This window comes from Lagopus leucura, unplaced genomic scaffold (assembly GCF_019238085.1).
Source record: "Lagopus leucura isolate 7727_CA_CO unplaced genomic scaffold, USGS_WTPT01 Super-Scaffold_100018, whole genome shotgun sequence".
NCBI classification, from domain to species: Eukaryota; Metazoa; Chordata; class Aves; order Galliformes; family Phasianidae; genus Lagopus; species Lagopus leucura.
The window spans coordinates 744,567-764,946 of NW_024962272.1; the positions used below are offsets into that span (position 1 = coordinate 744,567).

General features: G+C 36.9%; 1 protein-coding gene across 2 annotated transcripts in view; it reads left to right on the top strand.

The window, feature by feature from the left end:
* The window catches only part of KDM4C (lysine demethylase 4C), a 301,610-nt gene that overhangs the window by 59,122 nt on the left and 222,108 nt on the right, over window positions 1–20,380 (top strand). For both annotated transcript variants that reach the window (XM_042877489.1, XM_042877490.1), the window contains exons 6-8: window positions 2,616–2,665; window positions 14,106–14,209; window positions 19,074–19,211. In XM_042877489.1, the coding sequence (XP_042733423.1) occupies window positions 2,616–2,665; window positions 14,106–14,209; window positions 19,074–19,211 (292 nt within the window). The remainder of the gene's footprint in view (window positions 1–2,615; window positions 2,666–14,105; window positions 14,210–19,073; window positions 19,212–20,380) is intronic.

Genomic DNA, 20,380 nt, shown 5'->3' on the forward strand with positions numbered 1-20,380 from the left:
CCCCCCCCCCCCCCCCCCCCTTTTTTGCACTGTATTGATGATCTGAGAAGGAATTAGAGTGTTTTTTTATTTAATGTTTGACATGGTAGACCAAGCATCCAGTTAAATTCACATCACCATACTTCGTCTGGCTTCCAAGACAGGCACGTGCATTTAAAAAGGCACAGTTTTCTAATATATTGTGTTTGGAACCAAGAAGAGGTATTACTCCATAGTGTCTGGAGAGTGAGTTTGGGTCTTCTAATGATACTGCAAAGGCAGCCTCCTCTTCCTGATCCCTTAACCAAAGGCAATAGCATCAGAGGGAAGAAATGAAGGATCAAAGGTTAGATGCTGCTGCATTCACCAGAAGAGGACAGTGGTGAAAAGCACCAACTTAGGTTTAATGAACTATTGATTGATAAATTTATATTCTCTAAATAAATAGGTGGAGCACAGTTAAATCACTTGTCCCCATTTATCTTCCTAATCGCTTAAAAGGTACCATTTTTAATATGACCTCAGTTTTCAAGTTTTGTCTTTTTGTACTACTAATAAGTACTTAACATATATGCAGGTATAGATAGAGGTATATGGCTGTGTATTACCGCAGATATACAGCCTGATGCACTTACAGAACAGGTTTTCAAAGTAATCACAGTCCAATTAGAGACAAGAAAAGCAAAGTCTCCAGTTTGTCTTCTTAGACAAAAATACTGTCTCTTTTGGTTTTACTTTGGAGTTCAGTGTTTAATGGCATGGAGTGCAATAGAAAATGCTATACATAGCTGTATAGCTGAGGTGTGAAAGTTAAAAATGTTTTAGATTATTATGTGTGCGCAGATGCACATTTAATGTGTGGTGGAGAACAGGCACAGTACAAAAGTACAAGTGGGGAGAAACAATTTTGGAAAGATAGAATTCTGAATAAAACTGCACTCAGCAGAGTCAAGCCAAAAGTTTCTTTGTTTAGTAGCATTTGGAGTGAGCTGTCAGGCATGGGCTTTGTTAAACTTGTTCTGTTTGGAGCTCAGACTGTTGTGTTGGAATAGTCGTGCTTCTGTGCAGCAGTTTCAGTTGTAAGAGTTAAAAATTTGTGTGTGCAATAGGTGCAAATGAAGGCTGGAGATAGAGTAATGTTGTGCCGAGTGAGGGGCTGTGAATGGCTCGTTTGTTTTTTCTTAATGAGTTGACAGGAAATATGAAATAAATTTGTGTTCATAATATAGTACAAGAGAAAAATCTGCATGATGACTTTGAAAATGTGGGTTTGAACTATTCTAAGTATGCATTTTTCCCCTTTCTGAACTGTATTTTTTTTAAAAAAATAATTAAATGTTGTTAAAATACCGAAAGCCGATTAAATCACACACTGAAGTTGTTGAAGTCAAAAGTGGAGTCTAATGCATAGACATACTGGTGACGTGTATAAAGTGCAATGAATCCGTGATGAACAAGGTTGTGTGTTTGCTCAGGTATCACTCACTTTGCAAAGTTGTTGCAAATTGCTTGTGGAATCGTGTAAAAATATTTTATTGTAGGAACAGAATGTTTCCAAGATCTGCACAATTTCTGAATTTTTAGAAAATGTGTTTCTTAAGAATTGGAATTTGTTACAAAGGCAAGTAGCTTCTCATTCCACAGCACTGACAGTAAGAAAAAAATTCAGGAGGCATTTAATACTCATATTTTTCTATTGAACTTTTTTGTGAAATACATTAAAAAGCAAAGAAGGTAAACCTGTGGGAATTGTATTCGTTTTGTTATGTGTGTTTTTATTTCACTTGGAAAACAAAAGTGGCTCTTTTTTCATTGGAGTTATGAATGTCAGTATGCATGATTTTAAATGGTAATGCATTTTTGAACTGTGTATTATAATTTTTAAACTAACAGGAAGTTAAAATTGTTTCTCAAAATACCTTTATCTGTACTTTTCCCTCAGAAAATAATATATGAAAGTTGTTCCAAAAGTAACGCATCCTGTTTTGTGATGCTAGCCCATGATGAGTATGTTAGTAAATTTGCAGCAGAGGTTGAACTTTCCCACCAATATTCCATTGCATTTTGTTGCCATGTGACAGATGGCAGCAACAGAGCACACTGACAGAATGGTGTCTGACATGGAAGTGCAGATGGAGCAAAGGTGTGTCACTGAATTCTTCCATGTGGGAAAAATGGCACCAATTGACATTCACTGACACTTGTTGAACATTTCTGGAGACCAGCCAGTGGATGTGAGCACAGTGAGATGGTGCATTTCAGCAGTGGTGGCAGCAACAGTGGGTCATCTCCACTAGTGCAGTATTGTGTGAGCCTGGCATGCAGGCTCTTGTTCATCACTAGAGAATGCAGAGCTAATGGTTGATAGCTAACTGCTGAAGAACAGTCTTCTGTAGCTGAGAATGTGCTCTTTGAAATTTTATTGTTAGTATACTCCTTGTATCTGTTGTCATTTCCATGGAAATAAATGGGAGGCGTTATTTTTGGAGCAACCTGTGTATTTTTTCTATTTAATTTTTTTCACTCATTAATCTTCTTGTTTTCTGTCCTTAAGGTACTTAATTATCTGCAAAATACTGTTTTGTAAAGTAATTATTTCTTTAAACATGCAATCCTTTTCTTCACGTGAATTTTAGGTATGCAATCCCTCCAGAGCATGGGAAACGGCTTGAACGACTGGCTCAAGGTAATATTTTCAGTGTTTCTGTATGTGAGACATTTGAAGGACAAGTCTCCAGCAAATTGAAAAACGTCCTCTACTGAACTACTGTGCTTTATTAGTTCTTAGCCAGGAACTGACAAAGCCAGGAACGCCTTTTAATACTCTAAGGAATTTTAAGGGCGCAAAGTAAGCCTTTTTCTTACTACTTTATTTTGTAGTGGCATTTTTAGGTTGATCCTGTTTGTGAAAATAACACAACATTTTGTCCTTTTTGTTCATTAGATTTTCATTGCAAATATCTTTGCCTCTTTCCATGCCCTTGCTTTTCCTTACCATAGTTTCTTGCCATCGGAAGCTTTTGAATTTATAGTCAATTGTAGTTAAATTTGGTTCAAAGAAAGAAATGTTTAAGAGAACTGTGTTTTCTGAAGTTCCACAGAAGTGGAGTGGAATGTCAGGATAGAGAAGGGAAACTTAGTACCTCTGAGAAGGGGTGGCTCACAAAATACACTAGCTGTAAATCTTATTTATAGCAGCCTACTGGCCAACGAGCAGCATAATAATGTACACTAATTCCCCAAAGCATGTAGTGACTTGTGCTCTCCGAAGGTGTGAGGAACATCTTTTGAGAAGAAGCAGAGAATATTGTGGGCATGGGGTCTAAAGAATAAAGAAGGATAATTTATAGAAAAATGTTTCTTGCACAGTTATTTGTTTTATTTTAAATAACAACTACAGAACTCCTCTTATTTCTAGATCGAGTAGTACATATGAACACAGGAATAATTAGGCGTGTTTCTAGACCTGCAGCCTATGTTTTATAGCCTGCTATTGATGATACTATATAAGGAATGCCAGAGGGGTTGTGGATGCCCCTAGGGGCATTTGAGGCCAGGCTGGAGGAGGCTCTGGGCAACCTGGTCTAGTGATTGGTGACTCTGCCCACGGCAGTAAGTTGAAACTAGATGATCTTCGAGGTCCTTTTCATTCCTGCCCGTTCTGTGATTCTGTGACTCTATGAATACCACTGAAAGCTGATAATTAGATGTTGTGTATCTGGACAGTCTTCTGAAAACACTTGTTCATTTTCTTTTCATATCTATTTTATGCACATATATATGCATGGCAGTTTTTATGAGCAATAATTAAACTAGTTATTGAGAACAATAATATCATGTGTATCACTGAGATGTGAGGGTAAAGACAAGAGCTTGCAGCCTTAAAAGCACAGATTAAAAAGGCAGATTTCAACCTGGATAATTGCTATCATTATTCTGAAATTTCCCACATGAAAACTGAGAGAGTTTCTGCTGAGAGAGTTGTCATGTATTTCTGATTTCCACATCTTTAGTTTATCACCTGCAAAGTATAAAATTATTCTTGTGTCTATGTTGAAGGTTCTGATTTTCACTGGTAAGTATTTTGAGGCATGTGGTAGACCAGGCGAATCCCAGTTCCCTCAGCCTCTCCTCATAAGACTTGTGCTCCAGACCCCTCACTAGCTTCATTGCCCTTCTCTGGACATGATCCAGGACCTCAATGTCTTTCTCTTAGTGAGGGGCTGAAAACTGAACACAGTACTCAACGTGTGGCCTCACCAAGGCTGGGCACAGAGGGACAATTACTTCCTTTCTTGTGCTGGCAGCACTATTTCTGATGCAAGCCAGGATGCCATTGCCCACCTTGGCCACCATGGCACACTGCTTGCTCATTGACCAATACCTGCAACCACTCTGCCCCAAGCCTGTAGCATTCCCTGGGGTTCTTGTGGCCAAAGTGCAGGACCCAGCACGTGGCCTTTGTCCCACTAGCCTCAGTCTGGTGACCCAGCCTGTCCAGATCCCACTGTATGGCCTTGCTACCCGCCAGGCAGATCAACAGCCAACTTGGTGTCATCTGCAGACTTACTGAGGGTGCACCGAATGCCCTCATCCAGGTGATCAATAAAGATATTGAAGAGGACAGGCCCCAGTAGCAACCCCTAGGGAACACCACTCCTGACTGGTCGCCAGTTGGATTTAGCTCCATTCACCACCACTCTCTGGGCCTGGCCTTCCAGCCAGTTCTTCAGCCAGCAAATCTTTGATCCACACCTTGATTACTCAGGAGAAGCAAAGATTTGATGTATTTAAAATCTTCTGTACGTCCACTTTTGATGTTTACTGGGAAGATGGTATTTGGGTTGATAGAATTTTTACTTGATACGGTTGAGCTGCTTTCAATCATACTATAGGATTTCACATTGACTGCTTATAGCTGTGCAGCAGTTTATTGCTAACTCTTCAGGTTTATGCATTCTGTAAACTAGTGTGTGCTCAACACTTTTTTTTGAGGGCAAGGAAAGCGAATGGGCAATTTCAGCAACATTTGTTCATTCCTTTTTAAGAAGTAAGTGCGAGTGATGGGTACCATTGTTTGGAGCAGACTAAAAAAACTCAGTTTTTTCTTTGACATACTGTAGTTTACTCAGATATGGGGGTAACCTGTACAAATTCAGGAACTAGGTAACTTTTTGAGAGACGTGCTTTGCTACACCTTTAAAAAAATAAGTTCACATTTTCATGGGAACTTATGACGTTGCTTAGTGTAAATTTCTATAAGAAAATACTGTGTTAGCAGATGAGGTCCTGAGATTTCTCAGGGCTCTTACTGCTGCTAACGGTGGCTTACTGTGTAGGAGGAGTGGGACGTAGAAACATGGGGAAGTTGTGGAAATCTCCAGAAACATGGTATGTTGGAAGCTGGTAGGACACGTGGTGTGGGGAGTAGTGTCTCAGTCAGAATTGGCAATAAGCTAAATGAGACCTTCTTCTCAGTACAGCAGTATCACTCAACAGTTCTTAGGACAAGAACCAGTGAAAGTATTGTAGGACAGGCAGAGCTCAGGCCTGAGTAATACTGGCTTACACATTTTTCCACAGATGGGAGCAGTAACCTACCCATGCTTCATAATAGCTTTGTTTAATGAAGCTGCCCGAGCATGTCAAATCAGCATTTTCAGTGCGCACCTGCATGGAAGTTGGCAACTACTGCTGATAAGCGTATGACAGTACATGCTACAAGGATGTGTAGTGAATACAAATCTGCATTCCTTGCTGAATCAGAATAAGTATGATCGAAACTTTATTATTTTTATTTCAGAACTGGGTTTTGAACAGTGAGTATCAAATTGAAAATAGAATCAGATGTTGAACAATGAAAGTCACATTTTGGATAGTATTTTTATCTGTTATATTCAGGGAATGAAGGTAGATTTCTGTAGGAGAGCTACATGCTCATACATAGGTTTTTATTGTTACAGAAGGTAGGTGTGTTAGTTTTACAGACAGATACCTCCAACATTTCCTGCTTTCAGTGTTTGACTCTAATATCTTCTACGTTGTTTTTCATCGAGTAGGCTGCTTTTGTGATATCTTTGATCCAACTAGTAGTGTGGAAGATACAGTTCTTAAGATGTTGAGCTTTATATTCACCTTGACATATTTTTCACTTGTTTTTGTTTGTATTCTTCTATTTCTGATTATTTCCCTGTTTAAGAAGACTAAGTCTTCTGTGGTCTTCTACTTTGCAGCTGCTGCCTGCTGCAATACAGTCTGAATTTTACAGTAGGGTATATTGAAAAGGTGAATATACAGAGTAATCTACATGGCAGCAATTCAGTTAATAAGAAAAGTTCATAGAAGATAGCATAATTGAGACTTAGTGCTTAATTACGTGTGTATTAAAAAATTTCAGTTGTACTTTTACAAGTGTGTAACGTGAAGAAAAGTAGTTTATGCAAGAAGGCTGATGACTGACTAATTCTTACTAAGTTAATCGAATGCTCCTATAGTAATAAAAATAATAAAACGTTACATTAATTGTGGCAAGTTGTCTAAGTCAAGGCAACAGTTGATACATTAAAATTAAAGGAAGGCTAGAATATTTTCCATTAACTTGTCTACATGTCACAATTATCACACATGCCTTTTGTGCATGAATGCTTTCGTCTTTGCTTTCCACTGAAGTCTTGATTGACTGTGGCACCTACAAATATTTTATTTGAAATACATTAGACTTGAATCTAATCAAGGCAGCAGTTTGATTTTACCCTTCAGCTGCTTACTCATTTATGTAAGTTTTTTTCAGTTTTTTGTAGACATAAATGTAATAAGAATCTCAAGTGAGCTGTTACTGCAATTTTTGTATGTGTTACGTTGATCTGTAATATTATGGTATTCTTAGGGATTTCTCATTTTGTAAAATGAGTTGGAAAATAAAGAGAATCACAGATGACATTTTCAAGGATTTCAAGTTCTTTTAATAGTTGACTTAATTGCGGAAATTATTTTAGAGAGCAAGTGGCATTTATCTGGTATTTAATTATGTTCAAGAAGAAATTAAAGTAAAATTTGACCTAAGTATATAGTGATACTATAAAAAGCTTTGTATGGTATATGGCATTAATTAGTCTGCTTCATGGAGAAGTCATTACCTTTTACATAAGAAAATAAGTCGAAATAGTTTTTTGAATGAAAATTGACATAGAGCTTGCATAACTTGTAAGAGTCTCAAGTATGAAAGCTGCAGCAGCTGAGAAATTTAACTTTTTCCTAATTGATAGTTATATGAGTCAAGTTAGGAAAGTCGTATCTAAGAAATAATAAATGCAAGTCCGTAACATATTCATCTGGATATAATAACACTCGTATTTCACAGCACTTCATTTGTGGCTTTTGTACTCTCTGGTTTATATGTCATACAAATTCTTCTTTGTGAGAATGTTCTCCCACTTACTTAAAAGAAGCGTGCAGTACATAAAGGTAAATAAAATGAAGTCAGATCACTACAAACTCACTTTAATAAGTTACATTGTTTTTATTTATACCCACAAAAGTAAATATAGAAAATATACTAGAAAACTTTGTCCTCCTTTTGTGTTTGCCAGTGTTCCAAGAGGAATTCTTGTAAGTAGTGAATTACGAGTATTTTGTGTGTTCTGAAGTCCTTCAAATGAACATCCGTGATTTATATACATTAAAAAACTACCTTATTTTGATCTTTCTTCCTTAACAGCATTAATTGGGATGAATTTTGATTACATAAAATTACATTAAAGGTACTTGCAATTTAGGATGATATTTTCGGAAAGTTCTTGTTTTGCAGTTTATATTAATAAAGAAAATGAGAATATAGCACCTTTGATGTACAGTTTGAGTCTAGAAGTGTAGAAGAATAAGTATAGCCTCATTCATTCTCTGTTTAGAATTTGATTTGAAAGTGTATCCAATTTTTATGTGCGTTTGTTAAATAGTGACTTTATTTTTGACCAAACTGATCACATAAGTTAACAAGATAGTACATAGTATTATCTTGTAGAGCCAATGGAGTTACTTATATGATTAAAAGTTGCTAATTTGAGAATAAGAAGATCGTAATTTGTCCATGTATGATCATAGCCTAACACTTTGATTGAAATCAGTATGCACATATTCCTACTAGGGAGGTAATTGTTCCCATTATTTTGATTATGATAATCTACTGCAGAATGGAACCTAATCCGTTCAGTTTTTATGAGTGATAACTGTGATACAGCAATATTATCTTCTGATATGAGCTATACTCTTAGAGTTGAAAGAAACAAATTGAAACCAGGTTCCAAGTACCAACGATCACTGCCCTCAATAACTTATTGAGCCAACCTTATTTTAAAGTTGTCTTTACTGCCAAACCTCTTTATGTACTCTTTAATGTCTCTCATTGCAGCAGTGTTGTGTGTGGGAATCTTGTTTCCTCAGGGGCAGCTTACGATCTGCTTAGTACCGACTTCTAGTTTCCCCTGGAAATGAGAAAGTTTTGACTTACATCTGGAATATGGGCCATAAAGCCAGAAATTGCAAAGTGGTATTACTGTCTACTAAAGTAGAATAGCCTTCACTGATATAGTGTTAAGACAAAAAAAAAAAAAAAAAAAGAAAATAACTCAAAAAAAAAAAAGAAAAAAAAAGAAAAGAAGTTGGTTAGTAAAAGTAATTTTGGTCATGTTAACTCTTGATGTGGAATTATCTGAGAGCACGTTTGTGACTCTTCGCAGTTGGAAGACTATTTTCACATACTTTTTGCTATTGTTTGTTGTGTTAACTATAGAAAGCTGATAAAAAGCTTGAGTAGGACCTTACATTTACTTATCTCTCCCTTTGCTTATGTCTTCATACCCAAACACTTGTCCACCATTTGTTGAATCACATTTTTATCATAGAATCACAGAATGACTTGGGTAGAAAGGGAGCTCAAGAATCATTAAATTCCAATCCCGCTGCCACAGGCAGAGTTGCCAGCCACTAGATTGAATACTGGATTAGATTGGCCAGGGCTCCACCCAACCTGGCTTTAAACATCTTCGGGTACAAGGCGTCCACAAACTCTCTGGGCAGCCTGTGCCAGCAACTCACCACTTTCTCAATAAAAAGCTTCCCCCTGACATCTAATCTAAATCTCCCCTTCTTTAGTTTAAAATCTTACCCCTTGTCTTGTCACTATCTACGTCTATAAAAAGTTGATTTCTCCCCTGATTTAAACTCCCTTTAAATACTGAAAGGAGACAATTAGGTCTCCCTGTGGCTTCTCTTTTCATAGGCGAAGAAGGCTAGTTCTTTCAGCTTGTCTTTGTAGGAGAGGTGCTCTAGCCCTGCGATCTTTTCTGTGGCCCACCTGTGGACCCTCTCCAAAATCTACACATCTTTCCGTGTTGGAGACCCTGAACCTGGATGAGAACTGCAGCAGGGGCCTCACAAAGACAGAATGGAGGGGCAAAACCGCCTCCCTTGCCCTGCTGGCTACTCCTCTTCTGAGGGAACCCAAGACACCATTGGCTTTCCAAGCTGCATTTACACACTACTGGCTCATGTTAAGTTTTTCATCAATCAGGACCCCTAAGCCCTTCTCCAAAGGGGTACTCTCAAGGAGTTCTTCTCCCAGTTTGTATACATATTTGGGGTCACCTTGACACAGCTCAGCTTGGTGTCATCAGCAAACCTTCTGTTGGTGCACTCAATCCCATCATCTGTCATTGATAAATATATTAAAGAGTACTGGAGCCAGTATGGACTCTTGGGGCACAACGCTTATTAGCCGCCTCTACATGAACACAGATAGAGCCATTGACTATAACCCTCTAGCTACAACCTTCCAACCAATTCCTTATCCACTAGGTAGTTCATCCTTCAAATCCATATCTTTCCAATTTAGAGATAAGGATGTGGTGGGGGACCATGTCAAAGGCCTTGCAGAAGTCCAGGTAAATGACATCAGTTGCCATCCCTTTGTCCATGGATGGCATTCCTCTGTCATAGAAGGTCACTGGGCTGGTCAGGCACAACCTTCCTGAAGCCATGCAACCTGTGTGGGGTTACCGTTTTGTCCCTCATGTGCCTTAACATGTCTTCCAGAAGGATCTGTTCCATGATCTTTCCAGGTTCAGAGGTGAGGCTCACTGGCCTTTAGTTCCCCAGGTCTTTCTTCCTCCCTTTCCTGTAAATGAAAGTGCTATTTCCCTTTTTCTAGTCCCTGGGGATTTTGCTTGACAGCCACAACTTTTCAAATATAATAGAGCCCAGCAACCACGTAAGCCAGCTCTCAGGACCCTGAGATGCTGCTGTTTTGAGTTGTCACTTTGTGTATGTGAAATAATTAGAAGCATGGAAGAGGTCTGCCACTTCTCAAGAGATCATCTGTGAAAATGAGGTTGCATGCACATTGTCACAAAATACCTGCTTTTATTAGAATTGATTTAGAGCTCATGGGTACTTACTTTCATGTAGCTAACAAAGCATGAATCTACTACAGAATTTTGGTACGTTCTAGATAGATTGCAGGTTTTTTTTTTTCTTTTGGATGTGGAAATTCACTGCATATTCAGGATTGATTTCTAAACCTGTGACTTGTTAATTATAATGTGAGATTGGTATTTGGAATTGGTTCTGCTGTGTTGCAAGATTGTCTTAAATAATGCTTGTGGTGGTGTTAAAACAATAGGTTAATGAAGAGAGAGAGAGAACTATATGGCGTTCCTATTATTTAAATGTCAGTGTGCTGTAAGAGAATCTGTGCATTTAATGTATTTCTAAAGGTCTCGCCATGCTTCCTATGTGGTGTCCTCTTTACAGCACGTTAACAGGTCTTTTTATATTTGTTAGTCCTGCAGGGTTCTTTGCTGAGGGAAGAGTTTGTGTGACCTTATCTTTAGCCAGAGCAGAAGAAAAGACCTTCTGATGAAACCTTTTACAAGGACATACACCTTCCTTTCCTCTCTTTCATTGAAAAGGAACATTTCTGAGAAAATGCTGTGAATGAGGATGAAAAATATGTGTGTCCAAGTGTAGAGTTTGAAAGAATCTGGAAAAATATTTTATAGCAGCACGGAAAGTGTCAACAGCACCTTTGATTTCATTTAGAGAGCACTGTAATTACAGATGTTGTCTGTAATTTTCTCTTAATGGATGCTCAGCAGGTTGTAGTCTGCTGTTGAGTGTTATTTGCAGCTTGCTTAGAATTCAGCATGCTCACCTTGTGGTTGGAGTTGTCACAACTCTTTCTCATCTTTTAGAGCTGTAGTGGTACAACTCAAGTTTTGGATATTTACTTGCTCATCATTTGCTTTCTGACATTATTTGTTGAGCTAATTAAGTTTACTGCTGTACCAAAATTTGGTACAAATTCTGTTTGCTCATGCAGAATCAACTCAGTCAAGCTCTCCTTGCTTTTGGAAATGGAATTTCTTTGTTGCTTTTTGTAACAGTTATTTTCTCAGTCTCAAGTGTCACCTTTGATCATTTTCTTTCAGTCTGTTTTTGTCTATTATTTCCTAATGCTGCTCAGGTCTGAGGTTTCTTGGAGCCATAGGCTATCAATTGCAAGTTGCGGTTATTATAATTGCTACAGATATTAATTGTTCCAAAGTATTTGAAGTGTATGCACTGGAGCCAACTATTAGTCGAGTAGTTTCCTTTTTTATCTTTTATTTTAATGAAGTCATGCATACTTATGTGATGAAACTGAACCCTCCAAAAATTGCTGCTTGAAACTTAAGCTAGCATAATTTGTAATTCCAGTAAAGTAAAAAAACATGCATGGTAATTGCAAGTAAGTCTGACACACTTTAATAGAATTTGATCTCAGGACATCCTAAGAGTCCTTAATACTTCTGCCAACATATGTGTATGTTACACCTTTGTTGCCTAAGTGAACTTTTTATTGGAAGGACTGCCTGTGCAAACGCAGTAAAGCAATGTCAGTCCTTCTACTGTATAAAAACAGTATTTTTATAGTTGTTGTGTTAATTTTTACAACACAATTGTTGTTGTGTTAATTTTTCTCATACATCTTGAGTGAACTCTTCTTGATACTTTCAAACATTTACAAGGCCTTTTCAGTAAAACTCTACAAATTCATTTGGGGGAATATTTGAACAGTGTTCTTGGTTAATGTATTTCCTATGGACAAATATTTACACCTTGGATAATCCTAGCAAATCTATCCACCTGGATCTCTCTCAGAGATTGTTTTTATTTTTACAGTATCAACTATTTTGTGCATAAATTAATCAAAAAGGTTTTTTTTTTTTTTTTTCTATATTACTTTTGTTGCTGTCATTAAGGAGACTTTGTCATAATGGTTGGTGTCATAATTGGCTGCTGTCATTTTTTCTCCACTCTCTAGTTGTGATGCAAATTGGTAAAATGTAATGTATACTTTTAATACCATTTGCTTCATTTTAATTTATGTCCATATTTCTCAGGACAGGTCTTCCCTGTAGAAAGATAGTGCTATATATGTTACACACATTTTTCTTGTACACAGAAATAAAATTGCTGTCCTGAAGTGGCTTTTTTAAATATATATTTCTTTTCCTTCTCAATATACTTTTTTGTTTGTTAGTTTTCAGCGGAATCAGACAAATTAGTATTTATTTAGTTAGAAAAGTAGAATTTCACCCTGTGTGTGTTTTGGAGTGGTGAAACGTCATGCACTTAACAGTGAGAACTCATTAGAGGCGAAGATATGGAACCATCACTTCTTTCTGCTTGTTTGCTAAGTTTTCTCCCGTGGATTTGTGATAGTGAGCTCCTTTGTGCCTTAATTCCACTTTATCAAAGTTAAGCAAAAATTTTTGAAATAATTACTTCAGAGAGTATTTTATTTTCCAATAGTAGCCCATGAGGCTTTCTGAAGTCACTGAAATCACTTGAAAATAAGTGACCTACAATGGAGTGAGCTGTTGGTGTTAATAAGTCTTGGCAACATTGCAAAATACGCTCTCCAGAAGAAAGCAAAATAAATTAATGAAGTTCAACTTCACAAAAAAATGGCTTATTTTCAAATGCTTTGTGACTGATACAGTAAAATAGTACATTTTCCAGGACTGCTAAATGTGAATTTGTTATTTACACTGTCTCTCTTGGTGATTCTTGGTAGCAATCTGGTACAAACTCCAGGAAGACTGTCAAGATAGATACTATCTTTTTGATAACTGCAAAAATAAGCAAGAGCTTCTGATCTTTGCTGATTAAGAACTGTTTCCCTTAGCCATTCCAGTTCTGTTGGTTTATTAGTGCTATAACTGCGAAACTTGAGTAACCTTGCATTATGATACAGCCAGAAGCATTCCTCACTTCCTCAGCAAGAGTCACCCTTACTTCGGAGCGGGGCATGCATCTGTACTTAAGTAGAATGGGGGCTGAGAGCAGAGACAGCAGCTGGTTAAATGGTTCTCACTGTACTCCTTCATTTTTCAATCTGAACTTTTCATGGGCATTTTGTTGTTAGCTACTATGCCCTTTTCTTTTTTCAGACTCTGTTGTTCTTTCCATAATGTAGTCTGGAAGGATTAATGGAGTGTTTTGAAAACTTGCCCTCCTTGTCCTTCTCAATTTTCCCCATTTCCCTTATTGTAACAGTGTTTTCTTGCTGTGGTATGTTTGGGTTGAGGGTAAGTGAAACTGATGTTTTCTGAGATACTGATATTTAGTGGTGCTGAAACGTGATCTTGGATTTTTTTTTTTTGCTTTTCCCTTCATTCATTCATCTCCATGTACTCACCAGCTGGATTTTATCTTTACTTAATGAACTAAGTGGATTTAGTGGATTAGTTCATAAGTAATCACGAAAGTTGAAACCTGAATAGCTTCACACCAATTTTTGTCCAAGAAATTCAAAATCAGATACAAAAAAGCAAGAATCAAAACAAAATGGAAAAGCTGCTGTTAAAACACCAAAAAAACCTCTCTGAACTTTGAGAAATAGTTAAAAATGATGCCACGCTTTCGGGCTTTTTGTAAGTAGAAGGTTTTGTTTCTTTGCTCTGTATGATCTTCAAGTGCTAGTAAATCTGATTGTTGTGGAATCCTGACTTTATGTAGTGTGGTACAAAAATTTTCTTCTTGTTTTAATTAAAAGATACCCAATTTTGCTTATCTTCCCTCACCAGGATTCTTCCCAAGCAGCTCTCATGGATGTAATGCATTTCTTCGCCACAAGATGACTCTGATTTCTCCCTCAATACTGAAAAAGTACGGAATTCCTTTTGACAAGGTACACTGGTGTTTATTTTTAAACTGCATTCATGTGTCGAGTTACACTGTGTTTATTGTACAGATTCTTTATAGTAGAAGTAACACTGAGGTAAAAACGTGTGTTTTAGGCCCTTACTCCCTAAAACAGGGAAAACAAATGCCTGCAATATTAGAACTCTTACATGAGTTAGGTTGCAATTTTGTAGTAGAGACACTATGACTGCTTGCAGTTGTCAAAGTCTGTACCTGACAGTGTCTGTGCTTTTAATAGATCACCATTATTTTTTATTTTGTGCAGTTTTCATGCGAGCCTGGTATATTCTTGTCTAGTGACTGAAACCCTTCTTATCTAGTTGCAGTACTGGTAGCTGTATACCTAATATTTTAGAACAAATGCTTTATTTTTTAAATGTTTCTGTATCGTTTTTCTGATGCGATTCAGTACATCTGTACAGGTTGTAAAATAAAAAAAGCTTCAGGTTATTTACGGAGTGGAATGAAACTGAAAGAATTGTTATTTAATTTAAAATACACAAAAAGCTGAAACATGACAAAAACAAAGAATGATTGTTTTGTAGTGCTGGGTAGTTGCGTACTGGAACTTTGTTAGTAGGAAGTGGAAAGAATAAATTTTGGGGTTTTTCTTGGTGGATAAATTTAAAACTTGATTGCTTTCAAACATGTCTGAAATATTCTGTTTGTTGTCACCCTCAAAATTTTCTTTTCTGTTTTTTCATTCAACATTTTCTGTTGAATTTTGAGCTTCCTGCAGGTGCCAGCTAGTAAAAGTGTTTCACCACATTGCTTTCACCTTAGTATATGTATTCTGTATCCTGAACAATTTGTAAATTCTGAATTTCTAAATGAAAAGATTTTGCAAGCTGGCTCAGAAGAGTACACTCTGATTCACAGTCTCCTGCCTGAACATCTGTTTCTGTTCTAATATCTTAAAAGCCCTTTGATCAACTAATGGTTACAATTCTTACTCTTGTCTTGCTGCGGAAAAGTCCTTTAAACTGTCCTCACCACGCTCCTTGTTTATTGTTGAAGTTTTTATTTCAGGGTGTATTTGTATATTGATACCATATAGGCCTTTGTATATGTAGTTAGCTTCCCACATTCCCCTTCCTAGATTATGCAATACTTCCCATCTCTTTTTGTTGATGTTTATCTAACAGTATTAAATGTAGCCCATGGAATTGCTTGAATTATGCTTTTCTATATATTATGTATAACGATAAGAAATACAGCATGCAGTATTTCAAGTGAATGAATATGAAATAAGCTCAGAACTGGTAGGGTGATATAATATATTATGCACTTTTTAGCCTTTAATACCATCTGAAATCAATCCCTTGTTCAAGAAGTAAATACAATTAAAGATTATTTCTCGATTATGTCTTGAGAGAGATTTGCCAACAATATGAAATATTCTCAAGTATCTACTCCATTGTCTGCAACTACAATAGTTACTACTAAATTAACAGGAACTGGTACTAGGAGTTATATGCTTGTGGTAAAACTGAATAGATACAAATTTAAGAAGGTTAAAGGTTGATTAAAAAAGCATCTGGGAAATGCAGCATTTTTCTTAAGGCACAGAAGCAGAGAGTAAGGTAGATTTTTGTATGGTATGACGCCACTCATTTGTTCTTGCCTTTTGAAAGATTATATCTATTTTTATGCTTAAATTAACATATGTATAAAACTGGAGAAATGTGGGCTTTTAGAATGATACAGCCTGCCTTGGAAAGCAAGCTTTTTGAATAAATTACATAAAAAGTTTGTTTTCTGAATGATATATTGTCATTGTAGCTGCCGAGTTCAGCTTTGTAATATACAGGTAAGTACTGATTCCCTTCATAATCTTATGCTTTATCAGAAGTGTCAGATGTATCCTTCCAAACAGGAAGGTTTTATAGCTCGATTTATGATGTTGGATTTACTGAACATTACTCTGAACAGTATAATTTTTGGTGGTTAGTGTTTAAGGTAGCATCTTGGTGAATGCTGGTTTGTTTTCAGTACCACACATTTGGGGTGGGTAAAGGATCTGATGTTCTTAATTCACTGTATTGATTGAATCTGTTCTTCAGTTTTTTTAAATGAAAGTGCTAGAAATAGTTAAATATTTTAAGTTTGGTTCTGTCAAATAGTGTTGGGAAGAAGCAGTCTGTACCCAAGTGTAATTGTAATTAATGGGATTCAGTGAGAAAGTGAATAGAGAAAACCAGGCTGTGATCTCTCATGGCTCAAAGTGATAGAACTGGAAATGTGCTGAACGCTGATAAGACAGCCTACGCCTACCAGGTGGCAGCTGAACTGGTGCTTGTTGCAATAGAACACCTGCTAAACTGTCAGCAGTGGGAGGGTGTATTGAGATAAATTTTGGAATTGCTGGCATTGAGAATAATCCTTCTTAAACATTCCCACAGTGATTGTTGAAGTACTATAGTAGCATTTATAATATATGCATCTGTATCTGTGTTTGCATGTATATGCTACGTATGAACCCCTCAAAATATTAACCTTGCAAAATGCAAATGAAAAATGTAAAATACAATTTTTCAATGCTTTGTATTTCAGCTCAGCATATTTTTCTTGGTTTTTTTTTTTTTTTTTTTTTTTTCTCCCTCTTTGCATAAGACTATCAGCAATTTATCAATTGGTGAAGTGTTAAACCTTTGTGCTTATTCTTGCACCACACGTAAAAAGCAAAGAAAGGAATTTTAACAACTAGTAGATGAAAATTTTGAAAGAGAAGAAAGGGGCTTGCAAAAACAGATTCTTATTAGAAAAATGTCTCAAAATGTGATTTTGATTTATTGAATTGTTTCAAGTCTCTCAATTTTTGCTACTTAAAATCATACGATATTTCTTTGCAAAGCATTGTCATACAATGAAAATAAATCTATTTCATCTCTAGGAAGTCTCCTTATTTCCCTGTAATCAGTGAATACAATTTTTTGAGCAGACATTCATCATTACTCAGATTATCTGCTGAACTTAGATTACTTTTTAGTGGTGCTGTCTTCTGTTGCTGTTTTCATGTAAAGCTCATTTGACCCTTTACTTCTGAATCTTCTAGCTTACAGATTAACTCTTGTCAGATGGTTGAGGAGACCTTGTACCATTTCTAGTCTCTGACTAGTTTGTCCTTGATACAGTCTTTGGTGGTCTTTACTGATGCTTTAATCTCCTGGACAGATATTAGTGAGTGACGAATAAGTGCTGACTATTTTTCTTCGGCTCTGGAGGAGAGCACCAGTCCATCCAAGTGTGGGAAGATAAGAGGTTGTTTTTCACCGTGAAAGAGAATATCCTGACCAATCTTTTGCTTATCTTACCCCACTTTTTTTTTTTTTTTAATTATTTTATTTTTTTATTTTCTTCTAGAAGAATTTTATGTCTGGTGTTGGTAACTGATAGGAATTTGGTTTCTTTGAGACTGTGCAAAATACAGTTACTATCACAGTATTTTTAGCTTTTTTTTCTTCTTCTTTTTCTTCTACCTGTAATTTCTTGTTGAATCAGTAGCCTCAGCAAGCATTTATTTTGAATGCTCTTTGCTGTACTTGGAAATAACAGAATAATGACTCAGAACTACCCTTGCTTATTTTCTAATGCAGTACCAAATCTTAAGTGTAGTTAAGCTATTCCTCTTTGAGGATCTTCTCTGAGGCCACCTGTACTTAAGTATGTGGAGTTATGGTCATAAGTAGTACCAGAATTATTCTCTCTTAAACTGTGCCTATAGAGAAAGAGGATAAGGACAGAAGCACATTACATTTAATTTTGAAGTAATGCTTGTGCATTTAAAATAACAATTTAAAGTTCAAATGTTCTGCATGGTATATCCAGCTCAAGAATCCTGTTATGTGTTAATAAATGTAATAATTAGGGCCTGGTGCAGTGGAATTGGTAGTTTTCTTTCCTATACAAAGTGATCTGAAGATACTGCCTCAGGTGAACATAATGTAATGTGTTTTCACTGTTTTCCTTCTAGTATATTCCACTGGTATAAAACATGTTTTCTGTGTCAAGGCTCACTAACTTAGTTTCTTCTATTTTATGCTGGATCATCACTATAGCTTAAAAGCCTAATCAGTCCCTCAGGTGAGTATGAGAGAAGGCTGGGGATAAGGTTTTTTTCCAAGAATAGCAGAATACTTCTGGTGCGATTTCAGGGAATCATCTTGAGGGTGGTGAACAGAATAATTTCTTCATTGCATTCTAGTACTTAGGGATGATAACTATGGATATTTTCAGTCCATTGTATCTCTGATCCCTCTCAGGAAGATTGGTACATTCTTTCCTCTGTCTTTTCTAGCTCCCTGTTCTTCCACATATTATCAGAAAACACCTCCAAGATTTACTTCTTTGAAAGTAATTTCTGATTTTGTGAAGGGATACATGAAGCTATACTGAGGAGGTATTCCAGTTAAAGTAAATAACATTGTCTCAAGCATTGCATTTCTACATGTATTAAAGTTATTGAAGTACCAAGTTGTACCAGAAGAGGTTTAGGTTAGAGGAAAAACTTTTTCTCTCAGAGAATGGTCAGGCACTGGAATGGCCTGCAAGGGAGGTGTTGGAGTCGCCATCCCTGGCAGTGTTCAAGAGGCATCTGGTTGAGGAGCTGAGAGATCTGGTTTAGTGCTTGTGGTAGCAGTGGTGGTGGGAGGATGGTTGGACTAGATGATCTTTATAGGTCTTTTCCAACCTTGTGATTCTGTAATTCTATGATTTTATGAAATGACAGTTGTGTGGAAGGAGAAATTTTTTTCTATCTAAATAACGGTAAAGGAACAGTGTAATTTTAATTGGTTCAAGAGCAGAACTGTTTTTGTAAAACGCTTCACTTTCTTTTTTTAATGCAACAGGTTACACAAGAGGCAGGGGAATTTATGATCACTTTCCCATATGGATACCATGCAGGATTTAACCATGGCTTCAACTGTGCAGAGTCAACAAACTTTGCAACCATCAGATGGATTGATTATGGAAAAGCAGCGAAGTTGGTAAGTCACTGAGAGAACTGTTGTTAAAGGGATTTCTGTTGCATCTTTTTGGTAATAATCTATTGAAGTCAATGAGAAGTGGGGAACTTTCAGGTAGTATCTAACCCTGCCACTTCTATTTGTAGTTACTCTTCTTTCTTTTTTTTTTTTTTTTTTTTTTAATTCCCAGCAGCATGTATTCCTTTCAGTACTGATTTTGTTCTCAGCTAAATCCGTGTAATGTTCTTTAAAAACAATTTCTTTTTATGGAAATTTTCAAGTGGAAGTTAAATGTATTGAGGATATATGAGTCATTGGGGTCCATAAAGGCAGTGCTTGTGCCGTTGCAATTAATTAGGGAATGAAGAAAGGCAGCAGTAAAAATAACAGATGTTCCTTAGCTACCTGTAATGAAAAAAGCCAGAAGGCCAGACACCCCAAGAATTAGTATGCCTACATGAAATCTTCTTGTATTCCTCTAGAATTCTTCTTTTTCCCTAGCGTGCTTGTGTTCTAATGCATGCAACATAGGAAATAAAGAGGAAGAACCAGAGATGCGTGCAGTCACAGGGCCATGATCTCACTGTGATCATGGAGACATGATGGGAAAGCCTGCATGACTGGAATGCTGTCATGAATGGGTATGTCCCATTTAGGAGAGATAAGTTGGTAAAGTGAGGTGATGGAGCTGCTCTTTGTGTGAGAGAGCAATTATAGCGTATTGAGCTTTACTTTAAGGGGTGAATGATGATCAAAGGAGGAACTTGTGGGTGATACTTAAGGAGCAGCTTAATATAGGTGACACTGTTGTGGATGTATACTACAGGCTACCTTATCAGGAGGAGGAAGTTGATAAGGCCTTCTGCGGACACCTGGAAGTAGCTTTGTGATCCTGTCACTAGTTCTTGCAGGACACCTTAACCGTTCTGATATCTGTTCCACTTGCAAGACAGCCAGGCCTGCACAGTTCCTGCAATGCATTGAAGAAAATTTATGAAATGTGGAAAAAAACCCTGGCCACCTGGGAGGAATGTAGAAAAGCTGTCAGGGCGTGCAGGCATGCAATGAGGAAGGCTTAAACCCACTTGGAATTCAGTCTGGCAAAGGAGGTCAAGGACAACAAGGAAGGTTTTTTTAAGTGTGTTAACAGTAAAAGGAAAGCTGGGGAAAATGTGAGTGTACTACTGATG